The sequence below is a fragment of the Salmo salar genome, chromosome 07, assembly GCF_965601325.2.
Source record: "Salmo salar chromosome 07, fSalSal1, whole genome shotgun sequence".
Classification (NCBI taxonomy): Eukaryota; Metazoa; Chordata; class Actinopteri; order Salmoniformes; family Salmonidae; genus Salmo; species Salmo salar.
Window position 1 is genome coordinate 73,543,399 of NC_138297.1, and position 25,079 is coordinate 73,568,477.

The 25,079-nt window shown below is 37.4% G+C and overlaps 1 protein-coding gene across 2 annotated transcripts; it reads right to left on the reverse strand.

Moving 5' to 3' along the window:
- Window positions 1-23,807, reverse strand: LOC145880080 (uncharacterized). Of its 2 annotated transcripts, none has more exons than XM_082978070.1 (13): window positions 23,629-23,807; window positions 23,163-23,224; window positions 22,474-22,622; window positions 22,151-22,279; window positions 21,911-22,022; window positions 21,764-21,830; window positions 21,629-21,675; window positions 11,002-11,183; window positions 10,748-10,861; window positions 3,875-4,161; window positions 3,645-3,743; window positions 850-921; window positions 1-476 (listed from the first exon to the last, which is right to left on the reverse strand). In XM_082978070.1, the coding sequence occupies exons 2-13, from the start codon at window positions 23,209-23,211 to the stop codon at window positions 473-475; spliced, it is 1,311 nt and encodes a 436-aa protein (XP_082834196.1). In that variant the 5' UTR covers window positions 23,212-23,224; window positions 23,629-23,807; the 3' UTR covers window positions 1-472. The 2 variants fall into 2 exon arrangements, with proteins under 2 accessions (XP_082834196.1, XP_082834195.1); XM_082978069.1 differs by having other exon boundaries at window positions 23,598-23,807.
- Window positions 23,808-25,079: the final 1,272 nt, after the last annotated feature.

Consider the following 25,079-nt stretch of genomic DNA (forward strand, 5'->3'; position numbering starts at 1 on the left):
AAAAATACAACAGTTTATATAATGGAGAATTCAAATATTGGCCAAGTGCCAGTCGGGCAACCTTAGCTTTTTCTGATTGGTCAATTCTTGGAAGAAATACCATCTGTTTATTGGCTAGCCAGAGCAATTCTTCTGATTGTGGAAGAGAACAGCAATGTGATTGGCTGTATAATATTCATATTGCAACACCCATAAGAAAATACCATTTTACAGTTCACACAGTTTCATTGATTTTATCTAAATGTTTTTTATTTTATTGTAGCTCCTTTGTTGACATTTATTAGATGTGTACATTCATTGTGTTATTGCATTAATACAGTTTAAACAGTAGTTGTTGGGGAGAAGTTTCAAACATAAAAGTGGAATATTGGAATATGTCTGACAAGAGGAACAGTCCTGCCCAGTGTGAAAACCAACACACACAGCCAAACACACACAGCTCCCTGTATTATACAGCTGCACTGCTACAGCTTCACCTAGAGAAGAGAGACAGAAACAACCAGATTTAAGGGACAGGACAAACAAGACCAATGAACGATAACACATCTTATCTGAAAGGCTCTCCTGACATAGCTGTCCCTAGAGTCACTATAAACCAGAAACGAACTGGCCATAAGACAGTTTGGGGCCAGATGGGCCGGTCCATCTTTAAGCACAGTGGGCTGGTCTAAATTGGGAGTTTTGCAAAGAATAACTGTTTTGGGAGGGGGGAGGGGGGGGGAGGGGGGACCGTGTGTTAGAAAATAAATGTGAAAGTTAAAAAGAAAAACAGTCACATTATCAGTTGTACACAATCCTCGACTGATTTCAATACAAGATAAACATGTCATAAGTAAATACGTCACTCACGCTAACGTCAGGTCCAGACTCCACAGGTTGGGTTGGTCTTCCACTTCCTCCTCGTCACCAGTGGGAAACCAACTAGGATAATATTACACAGACGGATTAGATTACATCAGATATTAATTGATTTATAGAATTGATTTGATATTTAACCTCTTACATCTAGACGTTCCGCTAGCGGAACTCCTGCTCCATTATCCAATGATGGGCGTGGCACGAATTACAAACTCCTCTAAAATACAAAAACTTCCATTTTTCAAACATATGACTATTTCACAGCATTTTAAAGATAAGACTCTCCTTTATCTAACCACACTGTCCGATTTCAAAAAGGCTTTACAACGAAAGCAAAACATTAGATTATGTCAGCAGAGTACCAAGCCAGAAATAATCAGACACCCATTTTTCAAGCTAGCATATAATGTCACAAAAACCTAGAAGACAGCTAAATGCAACACTAACCTTTGATGATCTTCATCAGATGACAACCCTAGGACATTGTGTTATACAATACATGCATGTTTTGTACAATCAAGTTCATATTTATATCAAAAACCAGCTTTTTACATTAGCATGTGACGTTCAGAACTAGCATACCCCCCGCAAACTTCCGGGGAATTCGCTAACATTTTACTAAATTACTCACGATAAACGTTCACAAAAAGCATAACAATTATTTTAAGAATTATAGATACAGACCTCTATGCACTCGACATGTCCGATTTTAAAATAGCTTTTTGGTGAAAGCACATTTTGCAATATTCTAAGTACATAGCCCAGGCATCACGGGCTAGCTATTTAGACACCCGGCAAGTTTAGCACTCACCAATATCAGCTTTACTATTATAAAAGTTTCATTACCTTTTGTTGTCTTCGTCAGAATGCACTCCCAGGACTGCTACTTCAATAACAAATGTTGGTTTGGTCCAAAATAATCCATCGTTATATCCGAATAGCGGCGTTTTGTTCGTGCGTCCCAGACACTATCTGAAATGGTAAATCAGGGTCGTGCGCATGGCGCAATTCGTGACAAAAAAAATCAAAATATTCCATTACCGTACTTCGAAGCATGTCAACCGCTGTTTAAAATCCATTTTTATGCCATTTTTCTCGTAAAAAAGCGATAATATTGCGACCAGGAATCTCCTTTTAGCTAAACTGAGGAAAGTAAACAAAGCTTTCGGTCGACGCGGGCACGAGCCTGAGTCTCACAGTACTGTAACCAGCCACTACCCAAACACGCTACTTTTTTTCATCCAGAGCCTGCAAAGCCACGATTCAGCTTTTTACCGCCTTCTGAGACCCTATGGCAGCCGTAGGAAGTGTCACGGGACAGCTAAGATCCTCACTCTTCAATAAACAGAGACAAGAAGAACGACACCTTGTCAGACAGGCCACTTCCTGCCTGAAACCTTGTCAGGTTTTTGCCTGCCAAATGAGTTCTGTTATACTCACAGACACCATTCAAACAGTTTTAGAAACTTTGGAGTGTTTTCTATCCATATGTAATAAGTATATGCATATTCTAGTTACTGGGTAGGAGTGGTAACCAGATTAAATCGGGTATGTTTTTTATCCAGCCGTGAAAATACTGCCCCCTAGCCATAACAGGTTAAAAGTATTAGGACGCTCCAGCCAGAGACAACATTATATATGACCTCAGTTATATTACGCTGCCAGCTAGTAATACAGAGATGAACATCACAGAGATATTTAACATTAATACAGAGATCACCTGGTTAATGTGATACACGTGTTCTACTGTAGTGTTTCACTGAGATCCTGAAATCCAGACCCTTTTTTGTGCTAACATCCCAGCTAGCTCATAAAGTTGCGGCCCTTGTCCTATTTGTGCTTGGACTTTAAAAAAGTTAAGCCAAAAAAAGCTAAAACTTTTGTTAAAAGTATTATTGAAACATTCAGTGAACGTTTTAAGGAACAAAAAAAAAAAAACTACAAATAACCAATAATTCCGTTTCTCTGAGCGTTAAAATAAAACCTCCCAGGAAAATGTTCGGGGAACCATAGTAAGACGTTCTCAGAACCTCCTTGGAACTATAGTAAGACATTCTCAGAAACCTCCCTGGAACCATAGTAAGACGTTCTCAGAACCTCCCTAGAACCATAGTAAGACATTCTCAGAAACCTCCCTGGAACCATAGTAAGACGTTCTCAGAACCTCCCTGGAACCATAGTAAGACGTTCTCAGAACCTCCCTGGAACCATAGTAAGACGTTCTCAGAAACGTCACTGGAACCATAGTAAGACGTTCTCAGAAACCTCCCTGCAACCTAAAACTTAACGTTCCCAGAACAGGCTAAGTTTTCAGAATTCCGTTTTACTGTTCAGTAAAGTTATTGCTTCCTCCCCAGAATCAATGGTAAACCAAAAATGTACGTTCCCACAACTTCAACAAACCAAATTCCCTGGTTGGGATTCCACTTCCTGTACTCTATGTCATATGCCAAATTATGTTGACAAGGAATAGAATGATATCACTAATTAGACTGGCACCCAGGCTATGGAGGTCCGTAGGGTTGAGAGCCTGTTTTGCGAGGGAGACTTGGCAAGACTTGTTTAGCAGGACCAAGCTAACTGTATACTTAGTAAGCAGGACCAAGCTAACTGTATACTTAGTAAGCAGGACCTGGCTAACTGTAGAATGAGATAGCAGGACCAGGCTAACTGTAGACCTAAGTCGAGCTAACTGTAGACCTAAGTCGGGCTAACTGTAGACCTAAGTCGGGCTAACTGTAGACCTAAGTCGGGCTAACTGTAGACCTAAGTCAGGCTAACCGCACCTGGAGGTGAAGAGAGCCTTCTCGTTGATCATCTGGACTCTCAAGATGTTGACAGCCTTATAGACATCTATCACATCCTGGTACTTCTCCAGTAGAGGCCTGGAGAGAGAAACAGGTTAGAAAAGAGTCACTCCACAATATCACCACACTTGACAAGATTAAACACAACAATGTTTTGTGAGTTGAGTTGAGACACTATAAACCTCCATAGGCTATAAACTTCAAGATACCTGTAATATGCCCCTGACTTGTCTTTCTGGTTCCTCTGGTCTGACTTCATGTCCTCTCCCCCCCACTGGTAGCAGGGGCAGGGGAAGAGGCTTAGCCAGGGGTAGAGGCAGGGCCTGGGGCCTGGTCTGGTCCTCTCTCCCAGGGGCAGGTTCTTTGCCAGGTAAGGTCTGAGCAGGGCTCTGGGCAGCAGAGACACCAGCCAGTAGATGGGCTCCTCATTCACAATGTCATGGAAGCTCTGGAGGTACTGATGCACGGCTGCAGAGGGCTGGATGGAGGACAGGTTCTGTAGGCAGGAGGAGGAGGAGGAGGAGGAAGAGACAGGAAGTTTACTATGTGGTTATGGAAGGTGTGAAGGTACTGAAACACAGCTGCAGAGGGCTGGATGGAGGACCGGTTCTGTAGGCAGGCGGAGGATGAGGAAAATCGAATTACATTTATTTGTCACATGCGCTGAATACAACTGGTGTAGACTTTACTGTGAAATGCTTACGAGCCCTTCCAAACGATGCAGAGTTAAAACATAATAGCACAAATAAAAGTAACAGGAGGAATAAAATAAATGTGGAACTATATACAGGAAGTACCAGTACCAGATCAATGTGGAGCTATATACAGGAAGTAACAGTAGTAGATCAATATGGAGCTATATACAGGAAGTACCAGTACCAGATCAATGTGGAGCTATATACAGGAAGTACCAGTACCAGATCAATGTGGAGCTATATACAGGTAGTACCAGATCAACATTCAGCTATATACAGGGAATACCAGTACCAGATCAATGTGGAGCTATATACAGGAAGTACCAGTACCAGATCAATGTGGAGCTATATACAGGAAGTACCAGTACCAGATCAATGTGGAGCTATATACAGGGAATACCAGTACCAGATCAATGTGGAGCTATATACAGGAAGTACCAGTACCAGATCAATGTGGAGCTGTATACAGGAAGTACCAGTACCAGATCAATGTGGAGCTATATACAGGAAGTACCAGTACAAGATCAATGTGGAGCTATATACAGGGAATACCAGTACCAGATCAATGTGGAGCTATATACAGGGAATACCAGTACCATATCAATGTGGAGCTATATACAGGGAGTACCAGTACCAGATCATTGTGGAGCTATATACAGGGAATACCAGTACCAGATCAATGTGGAGCTATATACAGGGAGTACCAGTACCAGATCACTGTGGAGCTATATACAGGGAATACCAGTACCAGATCAATGTGGAGCTATATACAGGGAATACCAGTACCAGATCAATGTGGAGCTGTATACAGGAAGTACCAGTACCAGATCAATGTGGAGCTATATACAGGAAGTACCAGTACAAGATCAATGTGGAGCTATATACAGGGAATACCAGTACCAGATCAATGTGGAGCTATATACAGGAAGTACCAGTACCAGATCAATGTGGAGCTATATACAGGGAATACCAGTACCAGATCAATGTGGAGCTATATACAGGGAATACCAGTACCAGATCAATGTGGAGCTATATACAGGGAATACCAGTACCAGATCAATGTGGAGCTGTATACAGGAAGTACCAGTACCAGATCAATGTGGAGCTATATACAGGAAGTACCAGTACAAGATCAATGTGGAGCTATATACAGGGAATACCAGTACCAGATCAATGTGGAGCTATATACAGGAAGTACCAGTACCAGATCAATGTGGAGCTATATACAGGAAGTACCAGTACCAGATCAATGTGGAGCTATATACAGGAAGTACCAGTACCAGATCAATGTGGAGCTATATACAGGAAGTACCAGTACCAGATCAATGTGGAGCTATATACAGGAAGTAACAGTAGTAGATCAATATGGAGCTATATACAGGAAGTACCAGTAACAGATCAATGTGGAGCTATATACAGGAAGTACCAGTACCAGATCAATGTGGAGCTATATACAGGAAGTACCAGTACCAGATCAATGTGGAGCTATATACAGGTAGTACCAGTACCATATCAATGTAGAGGTATTATCACGGAATACCAGTACCAGATCAATGTGGAGCTATATACAGGGAACAACAGTACCAGATCAATGTGGAGCTATATACAGGAAGTACCAGTACCAGATCAATGTGGAGCTATATACAGGGAACAACAGTACCAGATCAATGTGGAGCTATATACAGGAAGTACCAGTACCAGATCAATTTGGAGCTATATACAGGGAATACCAGTACCAGATCAATGTGGAGCTATATACAGGGAATACCAGCACCAGATCAATGTGGAGCTATATACAGGGAACACCAGTACCAGATCAATGTGGAGCTATATACAGGAAGTACCAGTACCAGATCAATGTGGAGCTATATACAGGGAATACCAGCACCAGATCAATGTGGAGCTGTATACAGGGAATACCAGTACCATATCAATGTAGAGGTATTATCACGGAATACCAGTACCAGATCAATGTGGAGCTATATACAGGGAACAACAGTACCAGATCAATGTGGAGCTATATACAGGGAATACCAGTACCAGATCAATGTGGAGCTATATACAGGGAATACCAGTACCAGATCAATGTGGAGCTGTATACAGGGAATACCAGCACCAGATCAATGTGGAGCTATATACAGGAAGTACCAGTACCAGATCAATGTGGAGCTATATACAGGGAATACCAGTACCAGATCAATGTGGAGCTGTATACAGGGAGTACCAGTACCAGATCAATGTGGAGCTATATACAGGGAGTACCAGTACCAGATCAATGTTCATAGTTATAAGGCATTTGATGTTGATACAGTATGTACATGAAGGCAGGGTAAAGTGACTATGCATCAGGATAGATATTAGTAAGGTATTTGAAGTAGAAGTCAGAAGTTTACATACACTTAGGTTGGAGTCATTAAAACTTGTTTTTCAACCACTCCACAAATTTCTTGTCAACAAACTATAGTTTTGTCAAGTCGGTTAGGACATCTACTTTGTACATGACACAAGTAATATTTCCAACAATTGTTAACAGCCAGATATTTTTCACTTATATCTCACTGTATCACAATTCCAGTGGGTCAGAAGTTTACATACACTAAGTTGACTGTGCCTTTAAACAGTTGGGAAAATTCCAGAAAATGATGTCATGGCTTTGGAAGCTTCTGATAGGCTAGTAGAAAGATGAGGAAGGGAAGCGCTACTAAGGTACACAATAGTACATTTTGGTAGACAGAAGGTGCTCTTTGGCAAAAGGGGTGAATTGGTCATCAAAAAGAAAGGAGGACCAAGGCACTCTTCATATAATTAATTAAAATACCTTTATTTGTATGGCATGTTCAATAGAAAAAGTTTTAAAAATCCGACGTGTTTCGCCTGCATGGCCTTCGTCAGGGAGTACAAAGAAATAATACAATGTCCTCTTTTGAACAGCTTTTCCAATTAGCCATAATTTGAAGAGGGAGTGGTTACAAAATTGATTGGACACACCTAGTAAGCAATACTATGCACATTAAAAAGTGAAATACTGTAGCTATGTTATCATAAAAATACAACTCCAAGCTAGAAGTATCAGAACACTTAGAAAGGTAGTTCTAACCTTAAATATGACTGGGAGAAGTGTGAAGAATAAGAAAGAAATATATTCCATAGTACACTAGAACACAGCCAAACATGAACAACAACAGTCTAAACATAGCTGAGGGCAATTGAGCAAATTGTCCACTAGATGACAGCAAATGGACTTATCACGACCCTACAGGAAGGGTGGGAAATCCATATCTTCATTTAAACCAGGGTACTTAGTGGCCTGTAGTTTATAAATCCAAAAACTTTCCCTTTAGTTTAACTGTTTTAGACGGTCCCCTTTTCTAATAGAGGCCGGAACATGATCAATACCCATAGCTTGTAGGGAGGCAGGGTTGCCATGGTGTAAGGACTTGTAGTGCCTTGCCATGGGGTAGTCTTTATTGCCTACCCGTATGGCATACTTGTGTTCCGCTAAGCAGTCTTGAAGGCGTCTCTTTGTCCATCCAATTTAGAACACCTTGCACTGTGGACATTCCAATCTATAGATGACATGAGTGGTTTTGCAGTTAATGAAATGCTTGGCGTAATACTCCATTTTGGAAGCTGTGTCAACAAAACACTTTTTCTGTGCAATATTTCTGCAATGGTTGCACTGGTTACATTTAAAAGAGCCCTTGGGTTTGTGGTCAAGCCAAGTTTTTGGAGAGTCACCCAGAAGATAACTGTGGACTGATAGGCTAATTTACATCATTTGAGTCAATTGGAGATGTACTTGTGGATGTATTTCAAGGCCTACAAACTCAGTGCCTCTTTGCTTGACATCTATCCTGATGCCTTGTCACTTTACCCTGCCTTCATGTACATGCAGTTGAAGTCAGAAGTTTACATACACCTTAGCCAAATACATTTAAACTCAGTTTTCACAATTCCTGACATTTAATCCCAGTACAAATTCCCTGTTTTAGGTCAGTTAGGATCACAACTTTATTTTAAGAATGTGAAATGTCAGAATAATAGTAGAGAGATTTATATATTTCAGCTTTTATTTCTTTCATCACATTCCCAGTGGGTCAGAAGTTTACATAAACTCAATTAGTATTTGGTAGCATTGCCTTCAAAATGTTTAACTTGGGTCAAATGTTTCGTGTAGCCTTCTACAAACTTCCCACAATAAGTTGGGTGAATTTTGGCCCTTTACTCCTGACAGAGCTGGTGTAACTGAGTCAGGTTTGTAGGCCTCCTCGCTCGCACACACTTTTTCAGTTCTGCCCACACATTTTCTATGGGATTGAGGTCAGGGATTTGTGATGGCCACTCCAATACCTTGACTTTTTTAACCTTAAGTCATTTTGCCACAACTTTGCAAGTATGCTTGGGTCATTGTCCATTTGGAAGACCCATTTGCGACCAAGGTTTAACTTCCTGACTGATGTCTTGAGATGTTGCTTCAATATATCCACATAATTTTCCTCCCTCATGATGCCATCTATTTTGTGAAGTGCACCAGTCTCTCCTGCAGCAAAGCACCCCCACAACATCATGCTGCCATTCCCGTGTTTCACGGTTGGTATGGTGTTCTTCGGCTTGCAAGCCTCCCCCTTTTTCCTCCAAACATAACGATGGTCATTATGGCCAAACAGTTCTATTTTTGTTTCATCAGACAAGAGGACATTTCTCCAAAAAGTACAATCTTTGTCCCCATGTGGAGTTGCAAACCATAGTCTGGCATTTTTTTATGGCGGTTTTGGAGCAGGGGCTTCTTTCTTGCTGAGCGGCCTTTCAGGTTATGTCGATATAGGACTCGTTTTACTATGGACATAGATACTTTTCTACCTGTTTTCTCCAGCATCTTCACTAGGTCCTTTGCTGTTGTTCTGGAATTGATTTGCACTTCTCGCACCAAATTAAATTCATCTCTAGGAGACAGAACGCATCTCCTTCCTGAGCAGTATGACGGATGCGTACCTTCAGGCGTTTGGAAATTGCTCCCAAGGATGAACCAGACTTGTGGAGGTCTACAATTTGTTTCTGAGGTCTTGACTGATTTCTCTTGATTTTCCCATGATGTCAAGCAAAGAGGCACTAAGTTTGAAGGTAGGCCTTTAAATACATCCACAGGTACACCTCCAATTGACTCAAATGATGTCAATTAGCCTATCAGAAGCTTCTAAAGCCATGACATCATTTTCTGGAATTTTCCAAGCTGTTTAAAGTCATAGTCAACTTAGTTTATGTAAACTTCTGACCCACTGGAATTGTGATACAGTGAGTTATAAGTGAAATAATCTGTCTGTAAACAATTGTTGGAAAAATGACTTGTGTCATGCCCAAAGTAGATGTCCTAACCGTCTTGCAAAAACTATAGTTTGTTAACAAGAAACCTAAGTGTATGTAAACTTCCAACTTCAACTGTATATATGTGTATATATATGCACACACACACACACCACAACAAGACAGACAACACGACACTACATAAAGAGAGACCTAAGACAACAATATAGGCTACTGGTAAATTTATCAGTTGAAAAACGTTCTGGAACGTTGCAGATAGAAATTCTATGAATATTACCACCATTATTCCTTTTTCAACAGTCAGAGAGGGATGTTTATTCTTGATCCTGCTGAACACACCCCTAGGTAGTTAACTATTGCTAGCTAATGAGGTAACATGACTGATCAAGGTGTAGCCTAAACAAATGGTTAACAGTCCACAAGTAGCCTAGTTTTAGAACGGCCCGCGATATGCTTTATGAATGTAAAATGCGGCCTGCCAAATCATGATAAAAAGAAAAAACCGTACCACCGGTGTTATGGGTCATGTCTTTTGAACAGTAGAATCAAGCCATTTTCTCTGAGAAAAAGAGGGAGACTTAGCTACAGAATTTGTATTTGAAATGCAGTGGTGAAAGTGTGAGGGTTGAGTGAGACTACAAATTCAAAGACTACCTACTTTTCTATAGTCTACGGGACAGATCTACATTTACAGGTTGGGAGGGGGGGTCCAAAATAGGGCAGGGTTGTCAATGTTTTTTTGCTTTGGGGAGGGTTGTATGGTATTTTATTGGGCACAGTGGAGGGAAGTGCATTTTTTCCCAGGTTTACATTCACTCTTCTGCTTGTATTTTCCCTATAAACAATGACTTGATTTACTTGAGATATTACCCTAATAAAGTTAAGAAACGTTTGTGAAGGTTTGGTATGGTGTGGCTATTATTAAGCTTTAGCTACTGCGTAATATACTGTATATTAAGATATATTATCTTAAATTGTATATTAAGAAATATTATCTTAAATTGTATATTAAGATATATTATCTTAAATGGTATATTAAGGGTGATTGTTATAACAGCTTCTTACCAGGTGTGGTGGAGTTTGGTTCTGGGCCTCCTTCAGAGACTCCTGGTAGCGTTGATGTGTTCTCTGGAGAAACTGCATGATGTCTGGAGGACCCTGGACTGTTCTGATCAGCACCTGGCTCACACACACGCATACACACATTTACACACACAGAGCAACTTATCTTAAGATAGCTAGGGATGACAACCACGTATCACAGTCATAGTAAGTAAAACGTTACGGTATTTGTTTTATTTAATGTATTTTCTTTTCACCTGCAGCATGGTGATGACTCTGTCCAGGTATAGCATCTCCTGGTGGCAGAAGTCAGCATAGCAGCGGGCAGGCAGACGTCTGGAATACATCCCTCTGAGGAAGGCTGAGTAGAGGGTCTCATCTGCTACTCTCTTACTGGTCTCCCACAGGACGTCATAAATACTCACCTCTTCAACCAGCTCTGGGGGAGGGAGGGAGGAGAGAGAAAGATATATATTTGTGTTTGTATTGCTTTGGTGCAGTTTTCACAAGTATGTGGTAAATTTTAGCAATGCTTTGTACAAAACTCAAAACCGTTAATCAAAAAGACAGTTGTTTCAAAACTCTAAGCACATTTTTTAATTGACTATTACAACACATACAATCATACAGTCACTTATTCACCAAACTTAATCAGTGTTTCATCTAGAAATACATGTTTCACATTGCTAGTTATATAGCAGTTAATTCAACAGTGGGAAGTTAGCTACATTAAACTAGTTCTATAGCAGTTAATTCAACAGTGGGAAGTTAGCTACATTAAACTAGTTATATAGCAGTTAATTCAACAGTGGGAAGTTAGCTACATTAAACTAGTTCTATAGCAGTTAATTCAACAGTGGGAAGTTAGCTACATTAAACTAGTTATATAGCAGTTAATTCAACAGTGGGAAGTTAGCTACATTAAACTAGTTCTATAGCAGTTAATTCAACAGTGGGAAGTTAGCTACATTAAACTAGTTCTATAGCAGTTAATTCAACAGTGGGAAGTTAGCTACATTAAACTAGTTCTATAGCAGTTAATTCAACAGTGGGAAGTTAGCTACATTAAACTAGTTCTATAGCAGTTAATTCAACAGTGGGAAGTTAGCTACATTAAACTAGTTATATAGCAGTTAATTCAACAGTGGGAAGTTAGCTACATTAAACTAGTTATATAGCAGTTAATTCATCAGTGGGAAGTTAGCTACATTAAACTAGTTCTATAGCAGTTAATTCAACAGTGGGAAGTTAGCTACATTAAACTAGTTCTATAGCAGTTAATTCAACAGTAGGAAGTTAGCTACATTAAACTAGTTATATAGCAGTTAATTCAACAGTAGGAAGTTAGCTACATTAAACTAGTTCTATAGCAGTTAATTCAACAGTGGGAAGTTAGCTACATTAAACTAGTTCTATAGCAGTTAATTCAACAGTGGGAAGTTAGCTACATTAAACTAGTTCTATAGCAGTTAATTCAACAGTAGGAAGTTAGCTACATTAAACTAGTTCTATAGCAGTTAATTCAACAGTGGGAAGTTAGCTACATTAAACTAGTTATATAGCAGTTAATTCAACAGTGGGAAGTTAGCTACATTAAACTAGTTATATAGCAGTTAATTCAACAGTAGGAAGTTAGCTACATTAAACTAGTTCTATAGCAGTTAATTCAACAGTGGGAAGTTAGCTACATTAAACTAGTTCTATAGCAGTTAATTCAACAGTGGGAAGTTAGCTACATTAAACTAGTTGATGCAGTTAATTCAACAGTGGGAAGTTAGCTACATTAAACTAGTTCTATAGCAGTTAATTCAACAGTAGGAAGTTAGCTACATTAAACTAGTTCTATAGCAGTTAATTCAACAGTGGGAAGTTAGCTACATTAAACTAGTTATATAGCAGTTAATTCAACAGTGGGAAGTTAGCTACATTAAACTAGTTATATAGCAGTTAATTCAACAGTGGGATGTTAGCTACATTAAACTAGTTCTATAGCAGTTAATTCAACAGTAGGAAGTTAGCTACATTAAACTAGTTGATGCAGTTAATTCAACAGTGGGAAGTTAGCTACATTAAACTAGTTATATAGCAGTTGATTCAACAGTAGGAAGTTAGCTACATTAAACTAGTTCTATAGCAGTTAATTCAACAGTAGGAAGTTAGCTACATTAAACTAGTTCTATAGCAGTTAATTCAACAGTGGGAAGTTAGCTACATTAAACTAGTTATATAGCAGTTAATTCAACAGTGGGAAGTTAGCTACATTAAACTAGTTCTATAGCAGTTAATTCAACAGTGGGAAGTTAGCTACATTAAACTAGTTGATGCAGTTGATTCAACAGTAGGAAGTTAGCTACATTAAACTAGTTCTATAGCAGTTAATTCAACAGTGGGAAGTTAGCTACATTAAACTAGTTCTATAGCAGTTAATTCAACAGTGGGAAGTTAGCTACATTAAACTAGTTCTATAGCAGTTAATTCAACAGTAGGAAGTTAGCTACATTAAACTAGTTCTATAGCAGTTAATTCAACAGTGGGAAGTTAGCTACATTAAACTAGTTATATAGCAGTTAATTCAACAGTGGGAAGTTAGCTACATTAAACTAGTTCTATAGCAGTTAATTCAACAGTGGGAAGTTAGCTACATTAAACTAGTTCTATAGCAGTTAATTCAACAGTAGGAAGTTAGCTACATTAAACTAGTTCTATAGCAGTTAATTCAACAGTAGGAAGTTAGCTACATTAAACTAGTTATATAGCAGTTAATTCAACAGTAGGAAGTTAGCTACATTAAACTAGTTCTATAGCAGTTAATTCAACAGTGGGAAGTTAGCTACATTAAACTAGTTCTATAGCAGTTAATTCAACAGTGGGAAGTTAGCTACATTAAACTAGTTCTATAGCAGTTAATTCAACAGTAGGAAGTTAGCTACATTAAACTAGTTATATAGCAGTTAATTCAACAGTAGGAAGTTAGCTACATTAAACTAGTTATATAGCAGTTAATTCAACAGTGGGAAGTTAGCTACATTAAACTAGTTCTATAGCAGTTAATTCAACAGTAGGAAGTTAGCTACATTAAACTAGTTCTATAGCAGTTAATTCAACAGTGGGAAGTTAGCTACATTAAACTAGTTCTATAGCAGTTAATTCAACAGTGGGATGTTAGCTACATTAAACTAGTTCTATAGCAGTAAATTCAACAGTGGGAAGTTAGCTACATTAAACTAGTTCTATAGCAGTTAATTCAACAGTGGGAAGTTAGCTACATTAAACTAGTTCTATAGCAGTTAATTCAACAGTGGGAAGTTAGCTACATTAAACTAGTTCTATAGCAGTTAATTCAACAGTGGGAAGTTAGCTACATTAAACTAGTTCTATAGCAGTTAATTCAACAGTGGGAAGTTAGCTACATTAAACTAGTTCTATAGCAGTTAATTCAACAGTGGGAAGTTAGCTACATTAAACTAGTTCTATAGCAGTTAATTCAACAGTGGGAAGTTAGCTACATTAAACTAGTTATATAGCAGTTAATTCAACAGTGGGAAGTTAGCTACATTAAACTAGTTATATAGCAGTTAATTCAACAGTGGGAAGTTAGCTACATTAAACTAGTTCTATAGCAGTTAATTCAACAGTAGGAAGTTAGCTACATTAAACTAGTTCTATAGCAGTTAATTCAACAGTGGGAAGTTAGCTACATTAAACTAGTTCTATAGCAGTTAATTCAACAGTGGGAAGTTAGCTACATTAAACTAGTTCTATAGCAGTTAATTCAACAGTAGGAAGTTAGCTACATTAAACTAGTTCTATAGCAGTTAATTCAACAGTAGGAAGTTAGCTACATTAAACTAGTTATATAGCAGTTAATTCAACAGTGGGAAGTTAGCTACATTAAACTAGTTCTATAGCAGTTAATTCAACAGTGGGAAGTTAGCTACATTAAACTAGTTCTATAGCAGTTAATTCAACAGTGGGAAGTTAGCTACATTAAACTAGTTCTATAGCAGTTAATTCATCAGTGGGAAGTTAGCTACATTAAACTAGTTCTATAGCAGTTAATTCAACAGTGGGAAGTTAGCTACATTAAACTAGTTCTATAGCAGTTAATTCAACAGTGGGAAGTTAGCTACATTAAACTAGTTCTATAGCAGTTAATTCAACAGTGGGAAGTTAGCTACATTAAACTAGTTATATAGCAGTTAATTCAACAGTGGGAAGTTAGCTACATTAAACTAGTTATATAGCAGTTAATTCAACAGTGGGAAGTTAGCTACATTAAACTAGTTGATGCAGTTAATTCAACAGTGGGAAGTTAGCTACATTAAACTAGTTGATGCAGTTAATTCAACAGTGGGAAGTTAGCTACATTAAACTAGTTATATAGCAGTTAATTCAACAGTGGGAAGTTAGCTACATTAAACTAGTTCTATAGCAGTTAATTCAACAGTAGGAAGTTAGCTACATTAAACTAGTTCTATAGCAGTTAATTCAACAGTAGGAAGTTAGCTACATTAAACTAGTTCTATAGCAGTTAATTCAACAGTGGGAAGTTAGCTACATTAAACTAGTTGATGCAGTTAATTCAACAGTGGGAAGTTAGCTACATTAAACTAGTTCTATAGCAGTTAATTCAACAGTAGGAAGTTAGCTACATTAAACTAGTTCTATAGCAGTTAATTCAACAGTAGGAAGTTAGCTACATTAAACTAGTTCTATAGCAGTTAATTCAACAGTGGGAAGTTAGCTACATTAAACTAGTTCTATAGCAGTTAATTCAACAGTGGGAAGTTAGCTACATTAAACTAGTTCTATAGCAGTTAATTCAACAGTAGGAAGTTAGCTACATTAAACTAGTTCTATAGCAGTTAATTCAACAGTAGGAAGTTAGCTACATTAAACTAGTTCTATAGCAGTTAATTCAACAGTAGGAAGTTAGCTACATTAAACTAGTTCTATAGCAGTTAATTCAACAGTGGGAAGTTAGCTACATTAAACTAGTTATATAGCAGTTAATTCAACAGTGGGAAGTTAGCTACATTAAACTAGTTATATAGCAGTTAATTCAACAGTGGGAAGTTAGCTACATTAAACTAGTTATATAGCAGTTAATTCAACAGTAGGAAGTTAGCTACATTAAACTAGTTATATAGCAGTTAATTCAACAGTGGGATGTTAGCTACATTAAACTAGTTATATAGCAGTTAATTCAACAGTGGGAAGTTAGCTACATTAAACTAGTTCTATAGCAGTTAATTCAACAGTGGGATGTTAGCTACATTAAACTAGTTATATAGCAGTTAATTCAACAGTAGGAAGTTAGCTACATTAAACTAGTTCTATAGCAGTTAATTCAACAGTGGGAAGTTAGCTACATTAAACTAGTTCTATAGCAGTTAATTCAACAGTGGGAAGTTAGCTACATTAAACTAGTTCTATAGCAGTTAATTCAACAGTGGGAAGTTAGCTACATTAAACTAGTTCTATAGCAGTTAATTCAACAGTAGGAAGTTAGCTACATTAAACTAGTTCTATAGCAGTTAATTCAACAGTGGGATGTTAGCTACATTAAACTAGTTCTATAGCAGTTAATTCAACAGTGGGAAGTTAGCTACATTAAACTAGTTCTATAGCAGTTAATTCAACAGTGGGAAGTTAGCTACATTAAACTAGTTCTATAGCAGTTAATTCAACAGTGGGAAGTTAGCTACATTAAACTAGTTCTATAGCAGTTAATTCAACAGTGGGATGTTAGCTACATTAAACTAGTTATATAGCAGTTAATTCAACAGTAGGAAGTTAGCTACATTAAACTAGTTCTATAGCAGTTAATTCAACAGTGGGAAGTTAGCTACATTAAACTAGTTCTATAGCAGTTAATTCAACAGTGGGAAGTTAGCTACATTAAACTAGTTCTATAGCAGTTAATTCAACAGTGGGAAGTTAGCTACATTAAACTAGTTCTATAGCAGTTAATTCAACAGTGGGATGTTAGCTACATTAAACTAGTTCTATAGCAGTTAATTCAACAGTGGGAAGTTAGCTACATTAAACTAGTTCTATAGCAGTTAATTCAACAGTGGGAAGTTAGCTACATTAAACTAGTTCTATAGCAGTTAATTCAACAGTGGGAAGTTAGCTACATTAAACTAGTTCTATAGCAGTTAATTCAACAGTGGGAAGTTAGCTACATTAAACTAGTTCTATAGCAGTTAATTCAACAGTGGGAAGTTAGCTACATTAAACTAGTTCTATAGCAGTTAATTCAACAGTGGGATGTTAGCTACATTAAACTAGTTATATAGCAGTTAATTCAACAGTAGGAAGTTAGCTACATTAAACTAGTTCTATAGCAGTTAATTCAACAGTGGGAAGTTAGCTACATTAAACTAGTTCTATAGCAGTTAATTCAACAGTGGGAAGTTAGCTACATTAAACTAGTTCTATAGCAGTTAATTCAACAGTGGGATGTTAGCTACATTAAACTAGTTATATAGCAGTTAATTCAACAGTAGGAAGTTAGCTACATTAAACTAGTTCTATAGCAGTTAATTCAACAGTAGGAAGTTAGCTACATTAAACTAGTTATATAGCAGTTAATTCAACAGTAGGAAGTTAGCTACATTAAACTAGTTCTATAGCAGTTAATTCAACAGTGGGAAGTTAGCTACATTAAACTAGTTCTATAGCAGTTAATTCAACAGTGGGATGTTAGCTACATTAAACTAGTTCTATAGCAGTTAATTCAACAGTGGGAAGTTAGCTACATTAAACTAGTTCTATAGCAGTTAATTCAACAGTGGGAAGTTAGCTACATTAAACTAGTTCTATAGCAGTTAATTCAACAGTGGGAAGTTAGCTACATTAAACTAGTTCTATAGCAGTTAATTCAACAGTGGGAAGTTAGCTACATTAAACTAGTTCTATAGCAGTTAATTCAACAGTGGGAAGTTAGCTACATTAAACTAGTTCTATAGCAGTTAATTCAACTGTGGGATGTTAGCTACATTAAACTAGTTATATAGCAGTTAATTCAACAGTAGGAAGTTAGCTACATTAAACTAGTTCTATAGCAGTTAATTCAACAGTGGGAAGTTAGCTACATTAAACTAGTTCTATAGCAGTTAATTCAACAGTGGGAAGTTAGCTACATTAAACTAGTTCTATAGCAGTTAATTCAACAGTGGGATGTTAGCTACATTAAACTAGTTATATAGCAGTTAATTCAACAGTAGGAAGTTAGCTACATTAAACTAGTTCTATAGCAGTTAATTCAACAGTAGGAAGTTAGCTACATTAAACTAGTTATATAGCAGTTAATTCAACAGTAGGAAGTTAGCTACATTAAACTAGTTCTATAGCAGTTAATTCAACAGTGGGAAGTTAGCTACATTAAACTAGTTCTATAGCAGTTAATTCAACAGTGGGAAGTTAGCTACATTAAACTAGTTCTATAGCAGTTAATTCAACAGTAGGAAGTTAGCTACATTAAACTAGTTCTATAGCAGTTAATTCAACAGTGGGAAGTTAGCTACATTAAACTAGTTGATGCAGTTAATTCAACAGTGGGAAGTTAGCTACATTAAACTAGTTGATGCAGTTAATTCAACAGTGGGAAGTTAGCTACATTAAACTAGTTCTATAGCAGTTAATTCAACAGTGGGAAGTTAGCTACATTAAACTAGTTCTATAGCAGTTAATTCAACAGTGGGAAGTTAGCTACATTAAACTAGTTATATAGCAGTTAATTCAACAGTAGGAAGTTAGCTACATTAAACTAGTTATATAGCAGTTAATTCAACAGTGGGATGTTAGCTACATTAAACTAGTTATATAGCAGTTAATTCAACAGTGGGAAGTTAGCTACATTAAACTAGTTCTATAGCAGTTAATTCAACAGTGGGATGTTAGCTACATTAAACTAGTTATATAGCAGTTAATTCAACAGTAGGAAGTTAGCTACATTAAACTAGTTCTATAGCAGTTAATTCAACAGTGGGAAGTTAGCTACATTAAACTAGTTCTATAGCAGTTAATTCAACAGTGGGAAGTTAGCTACATTAAACTAGTTCTATAGCAGTTAATTCAACAGTGGGAAGTTAGCTACATTAAACTAGTTCTATAGCAGTTAATTCAACAGTAGGAAGTTAGCTACATTAAACTAGTTCTATAGCAGTTAATTCAACAGTGGGATGTTAGCTACATTAAACTAGTTCTATAGCAGTTAATTCAACAGTGGGAAGTTAGCTACATTAAACTAGTTCTATAGCAGTTAATTCAACAGTGGGAAGTTAGCTACATTAAACTAGTTCTATAGCAGTTAATTCAACAGTGGGAAGTTAGCTACATTAAACTAGTTCTATAGCAGTTAATTCAACAGTGGGATGTTAGCTACATTAAACTAGTTATATAGCAGTTAATTCAACAGTAGGAAGTTAGCTACATTAAACTAGTTCTATAGCAGTTAATTCAACAGTGGGAAGTTAGCTACATTAAACTAGTTCTATAGCAGTTAATTCAACAGTGGGAAGTTAGCTACATTAAACTAGTTCTATAGCAGTTAATTCAACAGTGGGAAGTTAGCTACATTAAACTAGTTCTATAGCAGTTAATTCAACAGTGGGATGTTAGCTACATTAAACTAGTTCTATAGCAGTTAATTCAACAGTGGGAAGTTAGCTACATTAAACTAGTTCTATAGCAGTTAATTCAACAGTGGGAAGTTAGCTACATTAAACTAGTTCTATAGCAGTTAATTCAACAGTGGGAAGTTAGCTACATTAAACTAGTTCTATAGCAGTTAATTCAACAGTGGGAAGTTAGCTACATTAAACTAGTTCTATAGCAGTTAATTCAACAGTGGGAAGTTAGCTACATTAAACTAGTTCTATAGCAGTTAATTCAACAGTGGGATGTTAGCTACATTAAACTAGTTATATAGCAGTTAATTCAACAGTAGGAAGTTAGCTACATTAAACTAGTTCTATAGCAGTTAATTCAACAGTGGGAAGTTAGCTACATTAAACTAGTTCTATAGCAGTTAATTCAACAGTGGGAAGTTAGCTACATTAAACTAGTTCTATAGCAGTTAATTCAACAGTGGGATGTTAGCTACATTAAACTAGTTATATAGCAGTTAATTCAACAGTAGGAAGTTAGCTACATTAAACTAGTTCTATAGCAGTTAATTCAACAGTAGGAAGTTAGCTACATTAAACTAGTTATATAGCAGTTAATTCAACAGTAGGAAGTTAGCTACATTAAACTAGTTCTATAGCAGTTAATTCAACAGTGGGAAGTTAGCTACATTAAACTAGTTCTATAGCAGTTAATTCAACAGTGGGAAGTTAGCTACATTAAACTAGTTCTATAGCAGTTAATTCAACAGTAGGAAGTTAGCTACATTAAACTAGTTCTATAGCAGTTAATTCAACAGTGGGAAGTTAGCTACATTAAACTAGTTGATGCAGTTAATTCAACAGTGGGAAGTTAGCTACATTAAACTAGTTGATGCAGTTAATTCAACAGTGGGAAGTTAGCTACATTAAACTAGTTCTATAGCAGTTAATTCAACAGTGGGAAGTTAGCTACATTAAACTAGTTCTATAGCAGTTAATTCAACAGTGGGAAGTTAGCTACATTAAACTAGTTCTATAGCAGTTAATTCAACAGTAGGAAGTTAGCTACATTAAACTAGTTCTATAGCAGTTAATTCAACAGTGGGAAGTTAGCTACATTAAACTAGTTCTATAGCAGTTAATTCAACAGTAGGAAGTTAGCTACATTAAACTAGTTCTATAGCAGTTAATTCAACAGTAGGAAGTTAGCTACATTAAACTAGTTCTATAGCAGTTAATTCAACAGTAGGAAGTTAGCTACATTAAACTAGTTCTATAGCAGTTAATTCAACAGTGGGATGTTAGCTACATTAAACTAGTTCTATAGCAGTTAATTCAACAGTGGGAAGTTAGCTACATTAAACTAGTTATATAGCAGTTAATTCAACAGTAGGAAGTTAGCTACATTAAACTAGTTCTATAGCAGTTAATTCAACAGTGGGAAGTTAGCTACATTAAACTAGTTCTATAGCAGTTAATTCAACAGTGGGAAGTTAGCTACATTAAACTAGTTGATGCAGTTAATTCATCAGTGGGAAGTTAGCTACATTAAACTAGTTCTATAGCAGTTAATTCAACAGTGGGATGTTAGCTACATTAAACTAGTTCTATAGCAGTTAATTCAACAGTAGGAAGTTAGCTACATTAAACTAGTTCTATAGCAGTTAATTCAACAGTAGGAAGTTAGCTACATTAAACTAGTTCTATAGCAGTTAATTCAACAGTGGGAAGTTAGCTACATTAAACTAGTTCTATAGCAGTTAATTCAACAGTAGGAAGTTAGCTACATTAAACTAGTTGATGCAGTTACCAAAACAGCTGTATAGTTTGACTGGTAAAAGTTATTTCTGTTCTAATTTTAGATTTGAATAGCAGAGTAGACTAATAATATGCTCTACGTTTTTGTCGAAGCTACTGGGTAAGGGGTCAAAATAGCTGATTCGTGTCAAAGGCACATTGTTTAGAGTGAACAGAATGTTGGAAGTCAGATTTAAAGTGGGAGATTTAAATAAAGGGAGCTTTATAATGTTGAAGATATCCCATTAAAGAGGAAGAGATTTTATAGGAGGACAAAAAGTGTCATAATTTAAAAACAATTCTAGCCAGATCAACATGTTTTAAAGTTTGAAATGGCATAGCATTCGCAAGCGTCATTAATCATCAGACAGCTGTCATCTTCTACATGTCAGAGTGCCATTCAACAAGGAACTGTACCTGTAACAAAATAAACGTTTTGTCTAGCCTAGGCAATGGGCCAAGACAATCCTACCTCTCTCGTCTGCTTCCTTCTGACTTGGCAATGCTGCTAAACTAGATCTAAAAGAAAAAATACATGAATGTAATTTAGTGTTAATATGGTCTCTGTAAGAACATGTCCAGATACAAGACAGTGTTATCCTGCTACCTTGTCTCCATAGAACACACATAGAACCTCAGCTCTCCACAGGACACGTCATTCCAACCCTGCCCACCTGTTGTCAAGGCAACAACAAATCACACTTCAGTTATTTCAATGTGCTCCGAGTGTGTGTGTGTGTGTGTGTGTGTGTACCTCCAGTGTGTAGCTCCATACAGTTCTCCCCCTGTCCAGAGTTACTGGGCTCATCCTCCTCCCAGTAAACATCGTCAACAGCTGAGCCGTCACTCCACAGCCACATCCCCTCCTTATCACAGAAAAACATTGATTGGTTGATTAATTGATTGAAACCACTTCTTTTTGTTTTTAAACCTGTAGACATTTGACAGATTGATTGACAGACTGACTGACTGATGAATTATTGACCCAGTTTACCAGAGCTGCGTCGTAGCCTCCTATCCAGACCGGCTGGTATGTGTGTCTCCTGACCAGATCCTGGACAAACATCTGTTGACCAGGGCTGTGAACCGACACCAGGTTCCCTCTGTGCTGGGAGCAGTACGACTAGAGGGACAGCCAGAAAACACTGTGTTAGCCCGCTGAGCTAAAGCCCAGGCAGTACCTCAGGGAGCAAAGATCAATGCAGGCTAGAAATTGACATTTCCTGAAGTAAATGTGTGCTTGCTAGTCTTGAAGTATCAATGGTTGTGAAATAGTAGTAGTAATTAGTAATTGTCTCTCTCTATTACAAGTATTACCTCTGCAGTGGCCCAGGTGGCCCAGACGGGGTAGAAGGAGAAGCAGCGATGCTCATTCTGATGCCACCCGGCTGGGCATGGTGACTGGGAGTCCACCCCTTCCACCTCCTCCTCTGTAGTGTTCACCACCCCCGAGGCAGCATCCACCCCTGGAACAACAACACACACCTACAGTATGTACTGTTCAAGAGCTGTGGTTGACTTAGTTTACCTGGTACATTGAAGCAATTAATGGAATAATCCCAAAAGTGCAAACTAAGCTAGACCAAGTAGCACCTCAAATACTTTATAGCATTTAGAGTTGTGTTTGACCAGATACAATGCAATTTTACAGTTAACAAATTGACAACAGACTTTCAGCATGCTTATAGAGGTGGACATTGAACATGTACGACGCTTACAAAAATGGTTGATGATTGGCTGAGTGAAAATCATGATAAAAAGATTGTGGGAGCTGTTTTGTTAGACTTCAGTGTGGCCTTTGACATTATCAATCAAAGTCTGATACTGGAAAAACGTATGTGTTATGGCTTTACACCACCTGCTATATTGTGGATAAAGAGTTACCTGACCTGCCTAGTTAAATAAAGGTTACATGGTTTTACAGAACACAGAGGGTGTTCTTTATCATTGAATTAAACTATTTACACACACACTGTTTCATTTCAAGTTTCAACTTTTATATTTGCCTGTTGCGAGGTGCAGAGCCATCACTGCCCAACAAAGCAGCAGAGACATCCTACCAACCGATCTACAGAGGAAACAATGATATTATATTACATAACATAACTTAACTTTACATTTAATAACCTTTAATAGTGTTAAAGGGATCATGAATACCATTTTAACGTCTCTGTGTGCATTATGAAGGAAGGTAGTGGTTGTTTCACGAGCAAATGCTATCTAGCATTAGCACAATGACTGGAAGTCTCCAGGTACGGTAGCATTGCTAATGTACCTGTAGACTTCCAGTCATTGCGCTAGAATCGTACATTATGCATTTAACATAACTTAATTTAATATGATATTGCGTAACATAACATGACAAAACATAACACAACTTTTAAGTGACATAAGTTAACATGACATAACAGAGCAGCTCCATCTGTAACGTAGTACATTACCTGTACATAGATCAGAGAATGTTGAAAGTACCTGAGCTAGCTAGTAACACAGTGACAGTAGTAGTAGCTCGGTCCTGGTAGGATACCTCAGAACATCTGCTCTTTTCTACCTGCTTCTGGCTTGGATTAGTCACTGTTGAGGAGCAGGAGGAGTGAAATGAGATGATGTGAGGGGAAGAGATGAGGAAAGCATAAGGTACTGCAGAACAGCGGCCAGCCCATATCGTCCTCTCTACACTAGTGGGTGTGTCCTAAAAGCATCAGCCCTGCCCACTCTCATTATCAGTCAGACTAGAATCACATCAACAACCTGCTAGTTCTAACAACACATCTCCTGTTCTGACAGACTAGAATCACATCAACATCCTGCTAGTTCTAACAACACATCTCCTGTTCTGACAGACTAGAATCACATCAACATCCTGCTAGTTCTAACAACACATCTCCTGTTCTGACAGACTAGAATCACATCAACATCCTGCTAGTTCTAACAACACATCTCCTGTTCTGACAGACTAGAATCACATCAACATCCTGCTAGTTCTAACAACACATCTCCTGTTCTGACAGACTAGAATCACATCAACATCCTGCTAGTTCTAACAACACATCTCCTGCTCTGACAGACTAGAATCACATCAACATCCTGCTAGTTCTAACAACACATCTCCTGTTCTGACAGACTAGAATCACATCAACATCCTGCTAGTTCTAACAACACATCTCCTGTTCTGACAGACTAGAATCACATCAACATCCTGCTAGTTCTAACAACACATCTCCTTTTCTGACAGACTAGAATCACATCAACATCCTGCTAGTTCTAACAACACATCTCCTGCTCTGACAGAAGACACAGAGCGTACCCCTCAGTTTCTTGGCAATTTCTCACATGGAATAGACTGATGAGTTTCAGAAGAAAGTTATTTGTTTCTGGCCATTTTAAGCCTGTAGTCCAACCCACAAATGCTGATGCTCCAGATACTCAACTAGTCTAAAGAAGGCCAGTTTTATTGCTTCTTTAATCAACATGACAGTTTTTCAGCTGTGCTAACATAATTGCAAAAGGGTTTTCTAATGATCAATTAGCCTTTTAAAATGATAAACTTGGATTAGCGAACACAACGTGCCATTGGAACACAGGAGTGATGGTTGCTGATAATGGGCCTCAATTCGCCTATGTATATATTCCATAAATAATAACATGTTTCCAGCTACAATAGTAATTTACAACATTAACAATGTCTACACAGTATTTCTGATCAATTTCATGTTATTGTAATGGACCAAAAATGAGCTTTTCTTCCAAAAACAAGGACATTTCTACGTGACCCCAAACTTTTGAACGGTAGTGAATATGAAAATAAAGGTAAATACATATTTCAATGTCCAGATGTAGAAAGTTATGATTTACCAATAATTTACCAATTTATTCATTAATTTAGTAACACCATCCTCATAAGTTATACTATTAAAGATATT